The sequence below is a fragment of the Dipteris shenzhenensis genome, chromosome 28 (assembly GCF_047967505.1).
Source record: "Dipteris shenzhenensis isolate YYH24624 ecotype China chromosome 28, Dip_SZ_1.0, whole genome shotgun sequence".
In the NCBI taxonomy this organism is placed as follows: Eukaryota; Viridiplantae; Streptophyta; class Polypodiopsida; order Gleicheniales; family Dipteridaceae; genus Dipteris; species Dipteris shenzhenensis.
Window position 1 is genome coordinate 37408068 of NC_141623.1, and position 19696 is coordinate 37427763.

General features: G+C 44.8%; 1 protein-coding gene across 9 annotated transcripts in view; it reads right to left on the reverse strand.

The window, feature by feature from the left end:
* LOC147883531 (uncharacterized) overlaps positions 1–13050 on the reverse strand; it is a 210081-nt gene extending 197031 nt beyond the window's left edge. For 5 of the 9 annotated variants that reach the window (XR_015543789.1, XM_087399669.1, XM_087399667.1 and 2 more), the window contains exons 1-3: positions 12734–13050; positions 12520–12620; positions 6100–6295 (exon numbers count right to left, since the gene is read on the reverse strand). Coding sequence is in view for 8 of the 9 variants with exons in the window: in XM_087399669.1 (XP_087255795.1) it covers positions 6100–6295; positions 12520–12620; positions 12734–12926 (490 nt within the window). In the remaining variant the exon portion in view is untranslated. Of the gene's footprint in view, positions 1–6099; positions 6296–12519; positions 12621–12720 lie in introns of all 9 variants that reach the window. The other 4 variants (XM_087399668.1, XM_087399670.1, XM_087399671.1 and 1 more) reach the window with 4 other exon arrangements.
* Between the last annotated feature and the right edge of the window lie 6646 nt (positions 13051–19696).

Sequence of the window (19696 nt, forward strand, 5' to 3'; positions counted from 1 at the left end):
ACTGTGAAATATAAAGAAATACCGAAAGGGGCGCCACGGTGTTTGGGGCCAATCGGGTGCACTTGTCTATGTCTGTTGAGCAGGGGCATTCTAGCCTCCATCCCTTTTTCAGTGGTTTTGTTTGTGAACAAATGGGTAAATGCCAAATGGTGATCATGCAATGGTTAATGGTTGTGATATATGCTTTGTGAGCTGTAAATAAGTGCTGAAGTGATTAAAGGTTTAGTTCCACTGCCCTCTGAGTGATTAGAGGCCGGTTTCATTCCCCCTAGCTGCAGAGAGGAGATAGACAGACAGCCCCTGATCTGGAGCACCCAGGTGACAGATGATACAGGTCGCCAGCTTGGAGAGAGATCCCATATCCCTTGGGTGCTCTGGGCGCGTGGGCCCACGCGTTCACTCCGGGTTTGGAGGGACGTCTACAGCCAGCTGAGCCTAGGCGAGCTGGCAACAGCAGTAGGTATGGCACGTGGGATCCAGGCTAGACGAGCGGAGATCGATGCTGCCATTCCTGCAGGTTGGAGGATTCCCATGGTCACCAGACAGCTCTTCCCGGGAGATGAGAGGTGGCTAGGACAGTTCACTCCACAGGGCATCCCTTTGGTGGTTGTAGGCCTTTTCTCGGACTCCTCGATCCACTTCTTCTCTGTCGCTGATGATAGCCACCTACAGAGCAGAGAGGCCGTGATCCACCCCCAGCTTCCCTGGCAGCGCCTTTGCATCGTAGGGCTGCAAAGGAAAACATGGCATATAGACCACCTGATTATGCAGGACCAGGACTGGAGACTCTGGATATGGGAGGGCCGTTCCTTGACAGAGGTGGAGTGGGACCCAGGGGAGTGGCGTTGGCCACCATTGGAGACCTCAGAGAAACCTACCCCCTTCTTCTCTTACAGTGCGCGTACTGGTAGGCGTGCTCTTGGGGCTCTCCAGCGCAGGCTACCCACACAGGCACATAGTTGGTATGCCCAGGGGATATCTCTGGTCTTTCTTCGCACTTTCTGAAAGACTCTCTGGGCAAGCTGGCGGCCGAGGAAGATCCCTTACTTTCTTTGGATGGTGGCACACAAGGGGCTACCAGTTGGCAGCTGGCTGAGGCCGATGGGGCAAGAGGGGCACTGCCAGATGTGTTTTCAGGAGGAGTCGTCCCTGAAGCACTGCCTTTGGAGCTGCTCGCATGCGCAGACAGTTTGGAAGGGAGTCATGGGGATCTTAGCGAGGGCTGCACCCGAGCTAGGACCGATCACTTGGGGAGCCGTTTGCTGGTGTAGCATTGAGATGGGACATCACTTGGCTTATGAGTTCTCTAGGCAGGATCCCGTCGTCTTCATCACGCAGGCCACCTGGGCATACATGGACAGCTTCCCATGGCATCTGACAGAGACAGATGCAGGGGCGATGACTCAGCACCCAGTTTGGGAGATCATAGGGAGCATTACAGGCTCGCATATATGGACTTCCAGATGCGCGCAGACCGTAGGAGATTAGGCTTCTTCTACTACCCAGACCCTAGCAGACATTTGGAGCACGATCATTCACACGCTCAAGGGTCAGTGGGATCAGATTCAGGGGGAGTCCCGGGCAGGGAAGGAAAAGAGACGGCGCTTCCTTCGCGACTGGGACCACCGGGAGTTGTTCTTCCAACACTCTGCTCAGAGTCTTCAGTGGCATTACACCCCTCCACCGTGGCTGTTTGTCCACTCTCCGATGATTATGCCCTGAGAGGCTTATAATTAGCATTTTGGCTCCTCGGGCTGTATCCATTTTGTGATTGCAGCCCGCTAGCCTTTAGGCCCTCTTGTACTCTCACTTTCAAGTAATATAACTAGCACTACTTTTTGCACACAAAAAAATGGTAATCTCTACATTATCTGTGGATGTTCCGAATTCATTCAAAGGATAGTATTTCAATGATAAAGACTTCGGCACAGCAGTACAAGTTCTTTCAAAAGATCAACCTTCGACTTCCGAACAGATGATTTTCTCATCCTATTCTTATACGGACGACCTTCTGTATTATCAAGATCGCATCTATGTACCACATGACAAGGATGTTCGACGTCTTTTGTTAAAAGAGCATCATGTAATTCCTTATGCTGCCCATCCACGCATCAACAAGACTTATAGGTTACTCAGTGCAACATACTACTGGCCTCAGATGAAAAGCGACATCATCAAAATGGTTACATCTTGCTTATCTTGTCAACAAATGAAAGCAAGCCGATGACTTCCAACAGGACTTCTTCATCCTCTTCCAGTTCCAACTGAAAGGTGGGAAAGTATTTCCATGGATTTCATTACAACACTACCACGATCCTCCAGAGGTAACACTCAGATTATGGTAATTGTTGATCGATTGTCCAAAATGGCACACTTTGTTGCTTGCAAAAGCAGTGCACAGGCTCCGGACATAGCCAAACTTTTCATACAACAAATCTTCCGACACCATGGATTGCCCAAGAATATCATATCTGACAGAGATCCTAAGTTTACCAGTCACTTTTGGATTTCACTGTTCGAATCTTTGGGTACAACTCTACTGTTCAGTTGAGCCTACCACCCAGAATCAGATGGCCAGACTGAAAGAGTCAACCAAGTTCTGGAAGAAATGCTTCGAGATTATATTCAGTCACGCCTAGCAGCTTGGGAAGAGTATCTACCACTCCTTGAGTTTGCTTATAATAACTCTTTCTATAGTGCCATCAGCATGACTCCATTTCAAGCAGCTTATGGACACACTCCGATTGTACCAACGAATTTTGTACTTCAACATTGAGTGGCCCTAGCTGATCAACTGGTTCAAGAAATGCAAGACATTCTACTCCAAGTCACGGATCATATGCGAAAAGCACAACAGCGGTATCAACGGTCTGCCAACAAACATGGACGTCACCTGGAATTTCACACTGGTGACATGGTGCTATTATTTGTAGCCCCACATCGCTATAAGACGGTTAAGTCTGTGTTTCCTAAGTTGCGACCAAGAAACTATGGACCTTTCCGGATCGTCAAGAAAAATTCACCTTTAAGTTACAAATTGGAATTACCACCATCATGGGGTAAAATCCATCCGACATTTCATATTTCTTGGCTAAAGACATACATTCCAGGCGATGAAGCAGTTCCTCCTGCAGGTGATTATGTCCCAGAAATCGAAGACGATTATGTTCTCCTTATTCCTGAGCGTATTCTGGACCATCGACAGCGAGAGACTCGACATCGACTTATCACGGAATTCCTTGTTCTTTGGCGAGATCTGGACGACTCCGACGCTACTTGGCAATCTGATGAAGACTTACAGCAGTACCCTGACATTTTACAGCAGTATTTTTAGAATTTACAGTGATATTTTCTACATCAGTTCATTATCTCCACCAGGGTCTTCTTTTGAGTGGGAGGGGATGTCACGATCTATGACGTATTCCTTTCTCTAGTTCTAGACTTATGGATGGTTTGATGAATGGACACTTGTGGAAGGGTATGCCCTTTCGACGGGACACTTCCTATGAGGCACAACCCTTCACAAGAGACATTCTATTGAAGAGACACTCCTATTGTAATGTACCCTCTCATCAAGGGTCACACCCTTCACAAGGGGTACACACCACTTCATGCACATACACTTTGGAGTACACACCTTTTCATGTGTGACTCTTCACTCTCTATATAAGAGAGGCCCAATTGTATGGATGACACACATGAGAGTTGCACATCAAACATTTCCTATTTCAACGGGAGCAAAGAAGAGAGGGCATGAAAAGCATCATCAGCCCAACAATCTCTGGCCCGAAACTGAAAAACCAATGCATCCTAGAAAGCTCTCTCTACAAAGTGAAGGCCACCTTCCCTTCCCCCACTTTTATCTGTTGGCAACTCCACCATGTTGAAGTCACCACCAAGGACCCAAGAATCAGCAATGGGGGACCAAGAGAGCAAAAATAATCCATTCCCCTACATGTTAAGGGCAAAAATATAAAGAAATCCAATCTTGGCCCCATCAACCAAACAGATCATCCACTGTGCTCTAGAAGAAACAATGATGCCATGGCCAACCACAAGGGGCAAATCGTGCCTGAAACTGAGATGCGGACTCCCTCTCTACTAGGGCAGCAGACCAACAAGTTCGACCAGAAAGAAATTTACTTGACTTCCTGCAATCCCTGTCATCAATTGCAGTCCTGGAGAAAGAGAATATCAATGGGTCCCCCTAGCATATCTAAATGTAGCTGATTGTGTATCAGCTGTCTACTGTGACGACAAGGAACACCCCCAAGCTCCTGAATGTTCCAACTAGCAATCCTCAGGGGTGAGAGGACCTACGACTAATTCCCTCACAGAGTAGTACAAGCACCTCCCCCATGTGTACATGATCTTCTAGCATATGTAGGGACGCTAGAGAAAGAAAGACAACCTATTGAGGCTGTCATCCACTACTGTGTAACAAGGGAGCAATGAAGAAGGAACAAAATATCAAGCCTCCACAATTAGCCAAAGTCGAGAAATTAAAACACTAAACTAGCTCATTGGGAGTGATCAGCCACGCCTGAGAAGGAGTGGCAGCCAATTCTGAAAGAGGAAAAGTCTGCACCATAGTAGAAATATTAGTGGGGCTATCTCCTAGAGCAAATACCAGGGGGTGGCCTCCACCTAAAGGAAGCACCTGCTATATTGAGGGAAGAGACAAGTATTGTGGCTTGAATGATAGAGGCTGACCACAATCCAGGGGGTCCTGGTGTACAGGATCTGTAGCTGTAAATGTAACCAGCCTAGAAACCCTAAAACAAATCTTTGAACAGCTTTGAAAGCCTGAAATTAATTGGTAATCAGCCTTCAAACCCTAAAAACAAATCACTTCTAGTAAAAAGACAGCTTAGAGCCTCAATTTGCAACAATTGAATGCCAATCGTAGCAGCAAAAGACAATTTGCAGCAAGTGCAGCGTCTCTCCTCCTTCCCTTCTCTCCCAACTCACCCTCTTTGTTGTGAATTATATATATCTAGATGAATCTAGGAACATTCCCAAACTCATCCTTTAAAAACACAACATAGTGCAGTTTCAATCTCATGATAGTCACTCACAAGGTTGAAAACCATAAACTCCATCATGCATAGCAGGGACTAGCTACTATGACATCCCCACTGACGTCATCAGTGCCCAACAATGGGTGTAGACCAGAGTATAAAAATATGCTCTCACACATACAAATCCACACACCCACACATACTTGAGCATCCATTTATACAAGTCTTCGTACTGAGTTTTTGCCGGCACTCCGGAGGTGAAGGGCAGACTTAGCCATGACGAAGGCTAGCACTAAAGGAGAAGGCTAATCAAAAGGTAGTCCAAAATCTCTTCAATCAAGCTACAACTGCTTGTGAAGTCTAAACGTTTTCATTTTAGTCTCTCCCCAACGAGCATCTAAATCTATCTAGCTGATAGGGCAACGCACCATTTAAGATAGAAAGAATTATCACAAAACCAGCAGGCCGCAACTTGGACGAAAACTTCACAAGGTGAAATTTGCATGTCCGCTAATACAGGCAAAAGCATATACCTAGATGAATCCAAGAACATTCCCAAACTCATCCTTTAAAAACACAACATAGTGCAGTTTCAATCTCATGATAGTCACTCACAAGGTTGAAAACCATAAACTCCATCATGCATAGCAAGGAATTATTCCAAAAGCATGTGCAAGCGTTCGGTAAGGTTCCTTCAAAGCAGTTTCTTGTTAGAGACAAAAACAGCTCGACATTAACCTCCTTGTCCCTTTTGGTAGTCTTACTGTTGCCGTATTTGCATAAAAAATTGTGAGCGATAAAATAGCATTTCAATCATAAGGACCAACTGCAGTAATATGGGTGCATAAGTGTCATTGCAAATGCTCTTGCTCAGAATCAAAGCTTATTAGTGTTTCAAATAATACTTCTACACTATGCAAAATTGTGAGCGATAAAATAGCATTCCAATCATAAGGGCCAGCTGCCATAATGTCATTGCAAATGCTCTTGCTCAGAAATCAAAGCTTATTAGTGTTTCAAGTAATACTTACACACGCTCACTCAGAGTTGAAATCAAAACCTCCTTACACAAGCATACCATGCTGTTGGAATCCTCGTAGAAGGTCACGTACAACCACACACCAGCCCAGCTTGACAAGATTATCAAACTGCTTTGATTGTAAAATCCCAACAAGGCTCTCAGAAACAGCTGTTCCAACAGATGACCTTTGAAGAAGCCATTGCATGATGTTCACAATCTGCTTACGATTGCTCCGTTCTCTAGACTTGACAACCTGGAATGCATTCTCCAGTTGGGGTTAAGATGACACAAATAGCAAGGAAAATGATAATTCACTCTAATGTTTGCACAAATGTAATAATGATAATCTTTTAGATTGACATGTGAGTAAAAAGGACAGTCGGTATATCAGCATTAAAAGCCAGGATCAATCACATTTAGAAGAGATGTAATATCAAGAGTGTTGGAAAGGTCACCTCCCATCTGTAAGCCCCCATACGAGGAGAGCATGGGGGGGGGGGGGGGAGACCTAGGGCAATATGTGCCCAAAAGAAGAGAGGAGGGTACCCCGCTGATGTGCAGGAGCATAAGGCTGAGCAAAGGACAGCAGCTGGGACCCAAGAGAAGAGGCTATGAACTCACGGATGATGTCAGCAGTAGCACGGAACAGTACGGAGCTCAGGCGCACACGTGTGGGCAGATCAGGGAGCCAAGAGGCCTGCTGGGTCGGTTGGTTGGCCAGCCCTCTGGGCCTACAAAAGGGAGGGCCTTGTGCCCTCATAATTCATCTTCTGGAGCAGCCAATCCACTAGCAGAAGGAGCATCAGCAGGGCTACCTTTGGGCCTACAGTCAGGAGGAGAAAGAAGTACCTTGTGCCGCAGATAGCACACAGGAGGCTGCCCACCTAGGCTGGTTTCCAGATAGCAAGGTGGAGAGGATCATTCTGGACAGAAAGTCTACAGATGCTTGAGGTGGAGTACGCAGGCTCGAGTCTAGAGATAGCCAGCAGATGAGAAGTACCTTGTGGTAAGATCAGAGGACCACACCATTGGTGGGACTCTGGATCTCTCTCTTTTGTATTGTGTCCATAGCTTTGGACGGAAATATATTATTTTGGTGTCTTCTATATCTGGCTGGTTCATTGTCCATTGATGAGTCTACACATCTATCCTATGCACATAAGTTTAAGAAGTTTGTGATTCCACACCCCACACCACTGTTGGAAAGGTCACCTCCCCATCTGTAAGCCCCCAAATGAGGAGAGCGTGGGGGAGGGAGACCTAGGGCAGGATGTGCCCAAGAGAGAAGAAAAAGAGGGGGCTGCCACATGGGCAGCACCTCACAGGATTGCAACCTGCAGATGGCATCAGCATGGCGAGGGTAGTGGGCAGGTGAAGGGCCTGCAACAGACCCTGATGATGGCGCGGTACACGCGGGTCAGGAAAGCAGGAAGTACGGATCTGTACGGGCTGCTGCAGGGCAGTGTACGGAAGAGGTACGGCCAGGACAAGGCACCGGCAAAGGGCTGCAGCAAGGCGCAGTATAGTGGGGGTCTATGGGCAGGTCTATGGCTTGCAAGCAGGGCTGGCAGGTGGTAGGACAGCAGCAGCAAAGGAGCTGGACCCTGCATGGAACAAAGGGCCAGCAAAAGGGCCCTTATATAGGGCTGGTTGGGCTGAGCCAACCAGGTCGGTTGGGCCAGCCAACCTGGTCTGTCCAGTCGGCCCAGTCAGGGCAGACTGGTCAGTATTTTTGCCAGGCCTTAGGGCCTATAAAAGGAGAGGCTCAGGCCTCATTTCATTATCCAGCAGAGCAGCTTTGGAGGAGCAGACAGGAGCAGCAGATAGGGCTTCCTTGGGCCTTTTCCCAGGAGGTGAAGGAGACCTAAAGAGTGCTGCAGACTTAGCTCCAGGGAGAGGCTGAACCTAGACTGTCTTCTAGGGCAGAGGGTTGCTGAGATCATCATCTTCTGGAGCAGCCATTCAGGCCCTTTGTTCCATGCAGGGTCCAGCTCCTTTGCTGCTGCTGTCCTACCACCTGCCAGCCCTGCTTGCAAGCCATAGACCTGCCCATAGACCCCCACTATACTGCGCCTTGCTGCAGCCCTTTGCCGGTGCCTTGTCCTGGCCGTACCTCTTCCGTACACTGCCCTGCAGCAGCCCGTACAGATCCGTACTTCCTGCTTTCCTGACCCGCGTGTACCGCGCCATCATCAGGGTCTGTTGCAGGCCCTTCACCTGCCCACTACCCTCGCCATGCTGATGCCATCTGCAGGTTGCAATCCTATGAGGTGCTGCCCATGTGGCAGCCCCCTCTTTTTCTTCTCTCTTGGGCACATCCTGCCCTAGGTCTCCCTCCCCCACGCTCTCCTCATTTGGGGGCTTACTGATGGGGAGGTGACCTTTCCAACACCCCCTCTCACCGACACATCTCGGCCCAATGCCAACATGTCGATGAAGATGCTCCAGTAACTCCCTGGTCATAGTCCTCTGGAACCTTTCAGTGTCGAAATTTTTTCCTGGCTTTTCATCCAGTGGCTCCTGGTCCACCAAGTCCGGTTCCGCTTCCGCGCACCATCCTGGTACACAGGTCCATCTTTGGTAGCACCTCTTGGCACCACCCCCTTCAGTCACGTTCCCACCTTCGAACTCGAGCAACCCAGCCTCCACGATCTTCCAGTTGTCCCTTTCATAATGAGTGAACAACTTGGAGTCTTCCAGGCACCATGCTCTGAGGGTTTGTTTCAACCCGTCCTTCCTTAGGCAAGGTCTGCAACAAAAGTACATCTCCAGATAACTGGGACCACAAACTTTAAACGCACCTGACTGAACCTGAGGCACCCTCCTTCTCGCAAGGGCACAATCCTCCAGTCGCGGAAGTCGATTCCCTAGAGCGTCTGAATCAGGGTCGTCCTTCAGCAAGGTCCTTGCCTTCAAGCTCCCACACTTGTGAGCCTCCTACTTGGGCTCTAATACCATGTTAGAAAATACCCAACAGAGGGTACACGCAGCGGAAGACTTATAGTAATGCCTAGGAGCTCACACAGTGTGCGTGTGGGGTGTGGAATCACAAACTTCTTTACTTAATGTGCATAAAATAGGTGTGCAGACTCGTCAATAGACAATGAATCAGCCAGATAGAGAAACCACCAAAATATATATTTCCGTCCAAAACTATGGACACAATACAAAAGAGAGAGATCCAGAGTCCCACCAATGGTGTGGTCCTCTTATCTAACCACAAGGTCCTTCTCCTATCTGCTGGCTATCTCTAGACTCGAGCCCGCGTGCTCGACCCTGAGCGTCTGTAGACTTTCCATCCAGTGTGTTCTTCTCCACCTTACTGCCTGTGAATCAGCCTAGGTGGGCAGCCCCTGCCAAGCTTTGTCTGCAGCACACAGGTCCCCTTGGTCCTCCTGAATGTAGGCCCCAAGATAACTGTTCCACTGCTCCAACCTGCTTGAGCAAAAGGGCCCTTATATAGGGCTGGCTGGGCTGAGCCAACCAGGTCGGTTGGGCCAGCCAACCTAGTCTGTCCAGTCGGCCCAGTCAGGGTAGACTGATCGGTATTTTTGCCAGGCCTTAGGGCCTATAAAAGGAGAGGCTCAGGCATCATTTCATTATCCAGCGAGTGCTGCAGACTTAGCTCCAGGGAGAGGCTGAACCTAGACTGTCTTCTAGGGCAGAGGGTTGCTGAGATCATCATCTTCTGGAGCAGCCATTCACAAGCAGGTTGGAGCAGTGGAACAGTTATCTCGAGGCCTACATTCAGGAGGACCAAGGGGACCGTGTGCTGCAGACAAAGCTTGGCAGGGGCTGCCCACCTAGGCTGATTCACAGGCAGTAAGGTGGAGAAGAACACACTGGACGGAAAGTCTACAAACGCTCAGGGTGGAGCACGCGGGCTCGAGTCTAGAGATAGCCAGCAGATAGGAGAAGGACCTTGTGGTTAGATCAGAGGACCACACCATTGGTGGGACTATGGATCTATCTCTTTTGTATTGTGTCCATAGTTTTGGACGGAAATATATATTTTGGTGGTTTCTCTATCTGGCTGGTCTATTGATGAGTCTGCACACCTATTTTATGCACATTAAGTAAAGAAGTTTGTGATTCCACACCCCACACACACACTGTGTGAGCTCCTAGGCATTACTATAAGTCTTCCGCTGCGTGTACCCTCTGTTGGGTATTTTCTAACAACCACACTGTGTGAGCTCCTGGGCTATTCCATCAGTTTTCTGCTGTGCGTACCCTCTGTTGGTCAATTTCTAACAAAGAGAGCATACTACAAAAAGTTTTAACATTCAGTGTCTATAAACACAAGTCCCTATAAATATTTGGGGGCAAAATCAAATGGGTTTAGCCTATGTGACTAGAAATGTTCCAAATTTTCTAAATTAGCTACAGAAACCCAACAAAGTAGGTCTACTCACAAGATCTATTCCATAACTCTGCAAAAGTATAGCATGGGTCACTATGCTGCGGCATCCTATGTCACCATGTTAGACCCAATGTGTAACTTCAGAGACATTTTCAGTACGTCCCATATACAAAGTTTACTTGTCACAAAAGCTGACTTTGGCATTTGTCTTCGAACTTTCTTTTTCCCAGGAACTGAGATACTATTGTCAGATGGAAGCCACATAAGTCCTATCATACTCTTATCGAATAAAAAGAGAGCTTAATATCATAACTTTTAAGACAATTCTTGGATGACACATTTGCCACTGGAATGTAGACCAAATTTCACATTTCATAACTGGTCTTGAAATATTCCACTGAGAATGAACAGAATGAAATATTCCGCTGTTTTGAGGCATGGCATAAAATAAATAGTTGAGCATAGTGACCCGTTGGATCCATGGACTTAGAATATTAAAATTGTAGCATGTTCATGATCTAATCGGTGGGTGCAATTGGTATTTTTCACATTAGTAATGTTTTCAGATAAACTGACTTGCTTAGGAGTGTGCCAATGACTAAAATGGCTCCCATTGAGCAACAGTCAACGTGTAAGTTTCTTGAAGGCTGTGGCAATCAACCCCCATCAGGTCAGCGAAACCAACAAGTTTAAAGCAATCCTAAGGTTGACTATGCATCCCTACAAATTACAATACACTTTTAAAAAACAAAATGCTCAAGAAAGTCAACCCATGTAGATAGGAATTTTACATAATCTTGGCTAACAAGAACCTGGAACTGCATTTAGTGTAGTGAGCAGCAGAACACAACTTAAAAGACAAGGAGTCAAATGAAGCTCACTCATACCAGTGCCCTAGATTAAATCTATATCCGTGTATAGAACATTTTTATTGAGAAAAACCAGAATTACCACCCAAACAAAATATACTCATTCACATCCACTTTCGACAGGCTTCTGGTGAGATCTGTAACATGCACCTTATGTTTTGTTGCTTTCTAGGTCAACATGTGCAAACACAGGTGGAATCTCCCAATATTTCTCTCTTTGTAGAATTTAGCATCGTTCGCCATCAAAGATCCTTTTGGCTTATGACCTCTCTATGAAATTGTATGCCATTTGAATGTCTCACATTCAAATGGTGAATAGAGCCGAAGAGAGTTATAGCTTAGGCAGAAGCATAAGCTGAAACCATGAGATTAGATCTTTAACCAAAGACCCAGGGCTCGAACATGTGTATGAAAGTGCTCAAAAACTTGCACAAGATGGAGGCTTAAAGCTGAATGTGGAGCAGCAAAATAGGATACGAGTAAAGTAAGGAGCTTGTCCTGTTATTTACGTGCTAGGCAGAGAAAAGATTGGGAAAAGCATCAAAAGGTCAACTGCTTAAGTCTTAAAAGAGAAACATCAAACTTGCATCCCCAAGTAACTCACAGAAAAGTGTGAAAAGGTCGATTCTACAATCTGAAAGAGAGACATTACAAAATGCACGTCCTCAAGTCAATTTGCTCAAGGTAAGTTTCTGAGAAACTAAGAAGGAATCCTTCACAATTGCCATAATTATATTCCTTCAAAGTATCCTACTACATTTCTTATTGGAACTGATTGTGATCGTAGGCAATATGTTAGATCATGATTGTGTTGACCGCCTTATGTTTTAATGTAGTTAAATTGTTTTGATCATAGACCCCGGGACCTTCATAAGACTTTCTTGCTTCCAAAAAAATATTTTCTGTGCTTGGAAGGAGCCGTAGGCCCTTCGGTTATCTTCTGTCCTTGCATGGTATAGATACTAGCTTCCATTAATTTAATTATTTTATGTACATGTTAGTCTCATAAGACCTTGCTGGTTTAAATAAAAGGTCTCCTTTGTTGGTCCATTGGCGCTTGATTCGTTTCCTTTGTTCGTTTCGTCCACACTCTTTCTTCTTGAGGATCCCAATAAACACGCTTCAAAAGTTTGTCAAACTTTATACAAATCGAACAATTTGTATAATTAACAACTTTGTCCAGACTGCAAAATGTGATGGGCCAATGAATTTGAAATTTTGCAGATATGGGGTAATTTGGCGTACATGCTCCAATAAGGGTACCACCAATTTCTCCAAGGTCATCCCTCTTTCTGTTGCAATTTCTGCATGCTGAAGAAAGGCCGTGAGGGCTCGACCGATTGGGCCTGGGAGCAAGGTATAAGGCAATGCGCGGTGAGGTCTTCTCATCCAAATTCATCGGGGGGGGCAAAAAAACTGACAAATCCGATGACAGAAAAAACTGACAGAGAAAGTGCACCTGTTTCGTGATAAGCATCATCGTGGGAGGTAAGCCGTTGTAGCTCCTGATGTTTAGCAGAAAGCAAAGTGTTGAGGACGCGACCAAGGGGAGGAAGCTTAGATTGATTGAGGGATTCTCGTATGAAATCGGGGGGCAAGCTCCCGCCTGGTGCTTGATGAAGCAAGGAAGCAGTCTCCCAATCGTAGTCCATGACAAGAGTCTAAATGTGTAAAAGCATACTGTAGCTAGCTAGCTGTATAGACTCGCACACTATATAGCTACACTCTCCTTTTCTTTTCTTTTTGGTTTAAATCCACTTGTTTTTGGCATGCCGCATAGCGTTTATAGCATAGGTAAAGTTGTTTCTCACTTTTGTGGCATTATCGCCCTAATAAGGTGCCATAAACCAAGCTGAACATCATTAATTTTTCCTCTATCGCCCAGTATTACCACTTTCTTCTAGTAAAAATAAAAAAGAGGCCTTTCCCATTTCTTATAGTAAAAATAAAAAAGAGGCCTTTCCCATACCATCGCTAGCTGCGATAAAAAAGGTAAATGAGTGAAAAGTGAGGAGAGGAGAGAGGTTAAAGAGGGGATGGAGCATTCAGTGTGAGTGGGGACATGAGTGAAAACTCTGATTTAAATAAAGGTGGTGTCATACACTCTAAAAGACAACAGCATTGCATACCTCTCATATAAGGCCAAAAGCTTAACTCTAAACATCATTATCATCAACTAAATTGCATGCTCCTCATATAAGGCCAAAAGCTTACCTCTAAACATCATTAGTATCACTAAATTACCACTATCCTAAATTGAAACCAAGATTATCATGCACTTAAGAAGTCAGCATGGCTTCTTGAAGTGAAAACTGAACATTGGCTTTCATGAGCCAACAATTAGTGCACTTTCCATAGACCCTTTTTGAAGGTCCAAAAAGCAATCCCCAAAGAGGGGGCTTACTGCTATACAACATCAAAAGATCTCAATATATGATAAATAAGCAAGATAGTTCAGATCGAGCATGCAAACAATCAAAGAACGATTACCATAAACGTGCCCATAAGAATGGATACTTGATAAGGGGTGGATCAACAAAACTCTATGGTTTTGGTCCTTTCATAGTTCCATAGTGCCCAATATCATAGTCGAGTAAAGAAAAGGAAAGCTTACCAAAGCAAGCAGTAGAAAAGTGTGCCTGAAGATGCTGCTATTGATAAAACAAGAACTCACGAGTCTCAGGGCAATGCCGAAACAAATGAGGCATAGACTAGCATTGAGACAGACACTGGTGATAAATATTTGGACTGGGTGCGATTTGCATGAGCAGAAATCCAAGGTAGAGGCAACAAAACCTTATACAAAACTATGACATCTGCCAACAACAAGCAAGATCATCTAAGTGAAGGGACCAATCCTAGAGACACTATATAATCCCAAGATGTGGTACTAGCTAAAAATCACGAAACATTACTAACAATATTTGTGATACACACACACACACGCACACATGCATGCATGGACGCACGCACACATTCTTCATGGCAGTTTGATGCTTGGATTTTCTAGCAAAGGCTTAACTCTACAAATCACCTTGTAGAGACTTGGAAGTTGTTGGTGTGATTTTCAACGTGTATTTTGTCTTTTTTAATCTTTGGCTACCAAATTTGAAGCATTGCCTCATTTTTCAATGTCTCTAGTCTTGAGGAACAATCTTGATCCCCTATCATGATGTCCCCCTTTGGATCAGAAATCCCACTTGGATTGGTATCACATGCTTTAGTGAAGACTTGGGAGTTGCTTCTTAGTGATACCTTGCTAGATGAGTGCCTTGGTAGAGGAGTGGAACAACAAACACAAGAAGCAATATGGCGAACAAAAAGCAATATGGTAAACAAAGAGAAAGGAGAAAAGAAAGAAGAGAAGACAAAATACTAATAGCTCCAACAATCACCAAAGGGAAGCTAGAGGTTGATGACGTCAACAATAGCCACAATCGCAACAGATAGTATGGCCATGCAAAACATTGCTCCTACAACAACAACCTCAGCCTTGGCACCAACATTGGCTCTAGCCTCTTGTCCAATATCATCTTAGTAGCAATATCAACCTGATCATCATTAGCACTAGTGTCCATTTTGGCATTGGCATTGGTATCGGTGTTGATAGCAGAGCTAATCTTGACATGCAATCCAACTCCCACCTTGCCCCCTTATGTCCCCTTAAATTATTCCACTTTCTTGTCCCCTTTATTTGTAAGTCATCCACCCTTTCCATCTATAATTGGCTTCTCACCTTAGGCATCTCCCAGATGTCCCCACACCCCTCTCAGTCTTCTGTCATCTCCACTCTCTGTCCCTATCTCCTATCCCACTCACACTGCCCCCTATCATACCCTATCCATAATAATTGCATCTTTCACACTAGAGTCCATAATAATTGCATCACTCACACTAGAGTCCACCCCAAGGCCTGGGAGCAGCTTTTCACGGAGGTTCAAAACTTACGTGCACGAGAGATGGAGCAAGGTAGATTCATCCATAGCCTTAGTCAAGAGGTGTTAAAACTTTAGCTTACCACCGTAGTGACAGGCCCTCAGGCATGCACGAGTAGTGGAGGCACAAATAGCCACCATGCAGTCAGGCATCAAGGGGACCTCTAGATGAGTAGACATTGCAAAATGGAAGCTTGCGAAGGCCACCATTCTTGAGCAACAACAACGAGCCCGCAAGGCTCTCAATATTAGAGTAAAGGGGATCCCTTGTGCCTTCACCATTGCCATGATGAATGATGTGATCAACTTTGTGGCTTCCACCTTGGGAGTCCTAGAGCATGGGCTTGAGGATGCATGGCACATACGATGGGTCCCCACTCTAAAAAAGCCTCTTATTTTCCAATTCAAGGACATTCAAATTTGCCTTGTAGCACTAAACATGAGGATAGTTCTATGGGACCACTCACAAATCCACTTAGATGAGGACCTCACACCCTTATAGGTAGAGCAGAGGCACACCCTCTTACATCAGCAAGACATGGCTCCCAAGCAGGGGAAGTTGGAAGTGGTTCAAGATGGGAGGCATTTGATAGGCCCCCCTCAATGGGCATCTGGTGGTCCCCTTGCATAGGGGAATGGAATCTATGACACTCAGAGCACTGAGACCTGATATAGCTTTCTCCACAGAGAACCATTAGATCCCAAAGCATCCTTTGCATATAGTCAATGGATACACATGGGAGAGAACGTGTTGGGATAAGACAAAGACAGGTAGAGTGTGTAGATCGAGAGGAATGGTGATACTATACATGTCATCTCTCATTGGGGATGATCTCTATAAAAATGCATGAGAAACATTCCAAATTTCATTGGATTCGTCCCACTTGAGACCTCACAAATTCCTAGAGATCTCCATGAGGAGGCAAAACTTCATTATGTGTAGCACTACATCTAGACATCATGGATTTCTCATGCTACGAGGAAGTCTTGCTTGTTGGGGACTTCAATGCAAGGATGGATAGGCATTGGTTATCACTCGAGTTTTGAGATGATTCTATTTTATCAATATATATTGATATAGATGAGGCAGGTATGTCCCAAGTATCCACAAACATGCAAGCCCTCTTATGGGCATGGTCTCTTGGCATGGGCAAGATACATGACTTTGTCATGTAAAGGGTATAAATTGATGGCCTTCTTTGTGTGGATCCACTTTCTTTCCACATGGGGGGGTTCTAGCATAGTTAACTACCTCATGGGATCCTCTAGTTACTTTCGCCCCGATATCACTGACTTCTCTGTCTCTAAACCACCACCAGGAGTTGACCACACCTAGCTTTTCTTTAGTATATCCATCCCTCACCACACACGCTACATATCATGACATCCACTTCTGCCATAGCCTCTTCCTTGAGTACTCCACATGTCTTTTCACCTTATAGATGTCAAGGACGTTTGTAGACAAATGCTACTTGGGTACTCGTGATATATTTCTATTTTGCTAAGTAATAGAAGGACTATGCAAAACCTTAGTAGCGGTAGTTAGAAAGCAACCACTTCTAGAGCGTGTATGCTAGGAGTTGCAACTGATATATGGATGAGGGAGTAATTCTCTGATCTATCTTGGTTCAGAAGTTTAGAAGGTCCGAATGAGGAAACATTCTCTATCTACTGCTGCAAATCCATATTTTGTCTACTTTTGACTGTGTTTCCTATATGATGTACTAAGTTTTCAATAGTAATGAAATGGATATCAAGCAGTATTACTTATTTTGATCTTTACTTGTTTCAAATTTAGAATTGAAATGCCCATTTTCGGAAGTTCTTACTATGTTTTCAATGGTACTCTGTTTATTCTAATAGGTAGTTTTTTGCCGAATATGTCTCTACCTATTACACTGGCGATCCTGCAAATCAATTGGGCACGTGGATTGTGAGAGATGTGTGAAGAACACGCATGGTTGCTTTGTGCAAGCACTGTGGTGACAATGTGCATGCTGTGAAGCGTAGCAAGACGCCATTGAAATCAAAGAGGGAGAGAGTCCAATGTTTAGAGCAACAAATCCAAGTCTCGCGAGGCAATGTTCAAGCACTCAAGTCCATGCAATAAACATCGGATGTCAAGAGTGCACGCAATAGAATTCAGTTCACCATTGCAAGTTTTAAATAGCGGATTCATAATTTTCAATAGATTATACGTGAATTTGTCGAAGGTGGAAATCGGGATTGAGTTGCATCCAATTCGTGGCGGAAGACCACAAATTACGGGAGCAGTGAATTCTTATAGCATGTTCATTGAAGCATTGGTAGTGGATGTCTGACGCAAAAGAATCCGAGACATCTTCTCGACGTATTGACCATCCATACTTCACCAAAGCTCGGGCTAGAGGTCAAGTAAGTTCCTCTGAAGAGGTTCCGAGGGAGCAGGCACAAGATCGTGAAGAGGTCAGAGAAGCATCCGAACACCAACAAGGGGGGACCGAAATCACTAGTAGTTTGAAGGATGAAGATAACACAGCATCAGGTGAAGAACCGTTGACCAGTTCGGGTGGTAGTCCTGAGCACCACGATGCAGATATTCCCGGAGTCCTTCAAAATTCATGGTCTCCTTCGAAAGCTTTCATTTGTGCAACTTATGGTTATCATGTAGCATTTTGACTGTATGTAGGAGCCCGAAGGCGGTTGTATGATTCACTCCCACCCTGACCCTGTCCCCATCCAAGGATAATACCACTGGTTGTTCCAAACTTCCCCGCAGGTCAACATCCAAAACCCCTGAGTTTGCTCTGCTAAATTCAGTGGCAAATCAAAACAAGACCCTGATAGTCACATTGGCCATTTGAGACTCGCAAGTGGTTTTGAAGGACGCCGTGAAGAAGGAACAGTTGGCAGCCACTTTCGTGGGTAAGGCAATGAGTTGGTTCATTTAGCATGGCATGGGACATTTTGTAGATTATGAGACTTTAAAGAAGGCTTTTCATGCATGGTTTTGGCAAGAGAAAACACTAGAAGCAATTCTCAAAAACCTCCGATAGTTGAAACATAAAGATCTGTTGGTAGAAGACTACACCCAGAAGTTCCACAATTTGAACTAGAGGCTAGCCGCTCCTCAAAGATCAATACAAGAGCAATTGGGAGATTACTTTTGTAAGGGATTGAATACCGAATTGAGAAGTGATGTTGCTGGGAGGGACTCCCTGGCAGGACCTAATGATTTTGACAATATGGTAGAAGCCGCACAACGAGCTGAACGAAGAGTTAGTATGACCAATAGAAAATCCAAAAAGAATAGAAGGAAGGAAACAAGGAATTCTGATTCAGAAACAGATTCATATGGAGACTTTGGCACAGACAGTGAAAATGAAGATACGGATTTTGAGTTTGATGATGTTGATTCGGATGATTTCGATAATGAAGACAAGAAGACCAAACGTAAACGAAAGAAGCAATCAAAGAAAGGGAAATATAAGGAGATCCCGAAGTCTAAGAAAAAAGTCAAATCCTCTTCAAGAGATGAGAAGTTGGAGAAAAAGATCAAACAGCATTTGAAAAGCATGATATTGTCAGAAGTCACTTTCTCAGAGAAGCCTAAATGTGAGTTCTGTGGTAAAAGAAATCATGACAGCACCAATTGTTGTTATAATTGTTTACAAAAGATGTTGATGTGCTCAAGGGGTAGCATGACGAACCAAAGCTTGAAGATCTCAAGTGAAAGACTCCTTCTAGAGGGTGTTATCCGGTTGGTGAAATATGCAACAGACCCAAAATTAGAGATGCAGTGAACCATGGGAAATTGTTTCACAGTTTCCTGAAGGCTCAAATAAATATCACATTAGACCAGCTTCTTAATCTGGTACCAGAATTCAAAGCACAATTGTTGCTAAAGAATTTAACAAATGGTGGTGTGAGCCTAATGGATAAGGCAAAAGAGGAGGATGAGGAGGTTCGAGAAGTTGACCCCAAAGTTAATGCAGCACAAATTGAAGATGTAGATTATACTCTTCCACTAATCTAGGTGGAATATAAATCACAGATCATATCGGAGTTCCTTTTAGATGGTGGGTTTGGTGTGAACATTCTGTCAGAGGATCTTTACAAAAACATTTGTCTCAATGAGTTAGAGCCAACTCCTTTTCAGGTCAAAATGGCTGATCAACAAAGGGTCCAACCTCTTGGGATACTAAGAAATCAACAGATCGGAGTTTGTGGTCTTACTTTCATGGTCAGTTTTTTTGTTCTTCGAATGGAAGGAAATGATAGATCTTATTCCAGGCAGGCCGTGGTTTTGGGTAGCCAAGATTAAGTAGGATTGGGGAGCTAATAGGGTAACTATTCGTACGGAAAAGAAGAAATTTAAAATGGCCATGGCTCCCACAAGGAATGTTCCAAAAAGTGTTCAACCCTTGGCAACTGAAGGCATTAAAATGGTGGTCAAAGTTGAAGATGATGAGGAAGAGTATTTTCTAAAAAGAAATACCTCTTTAATT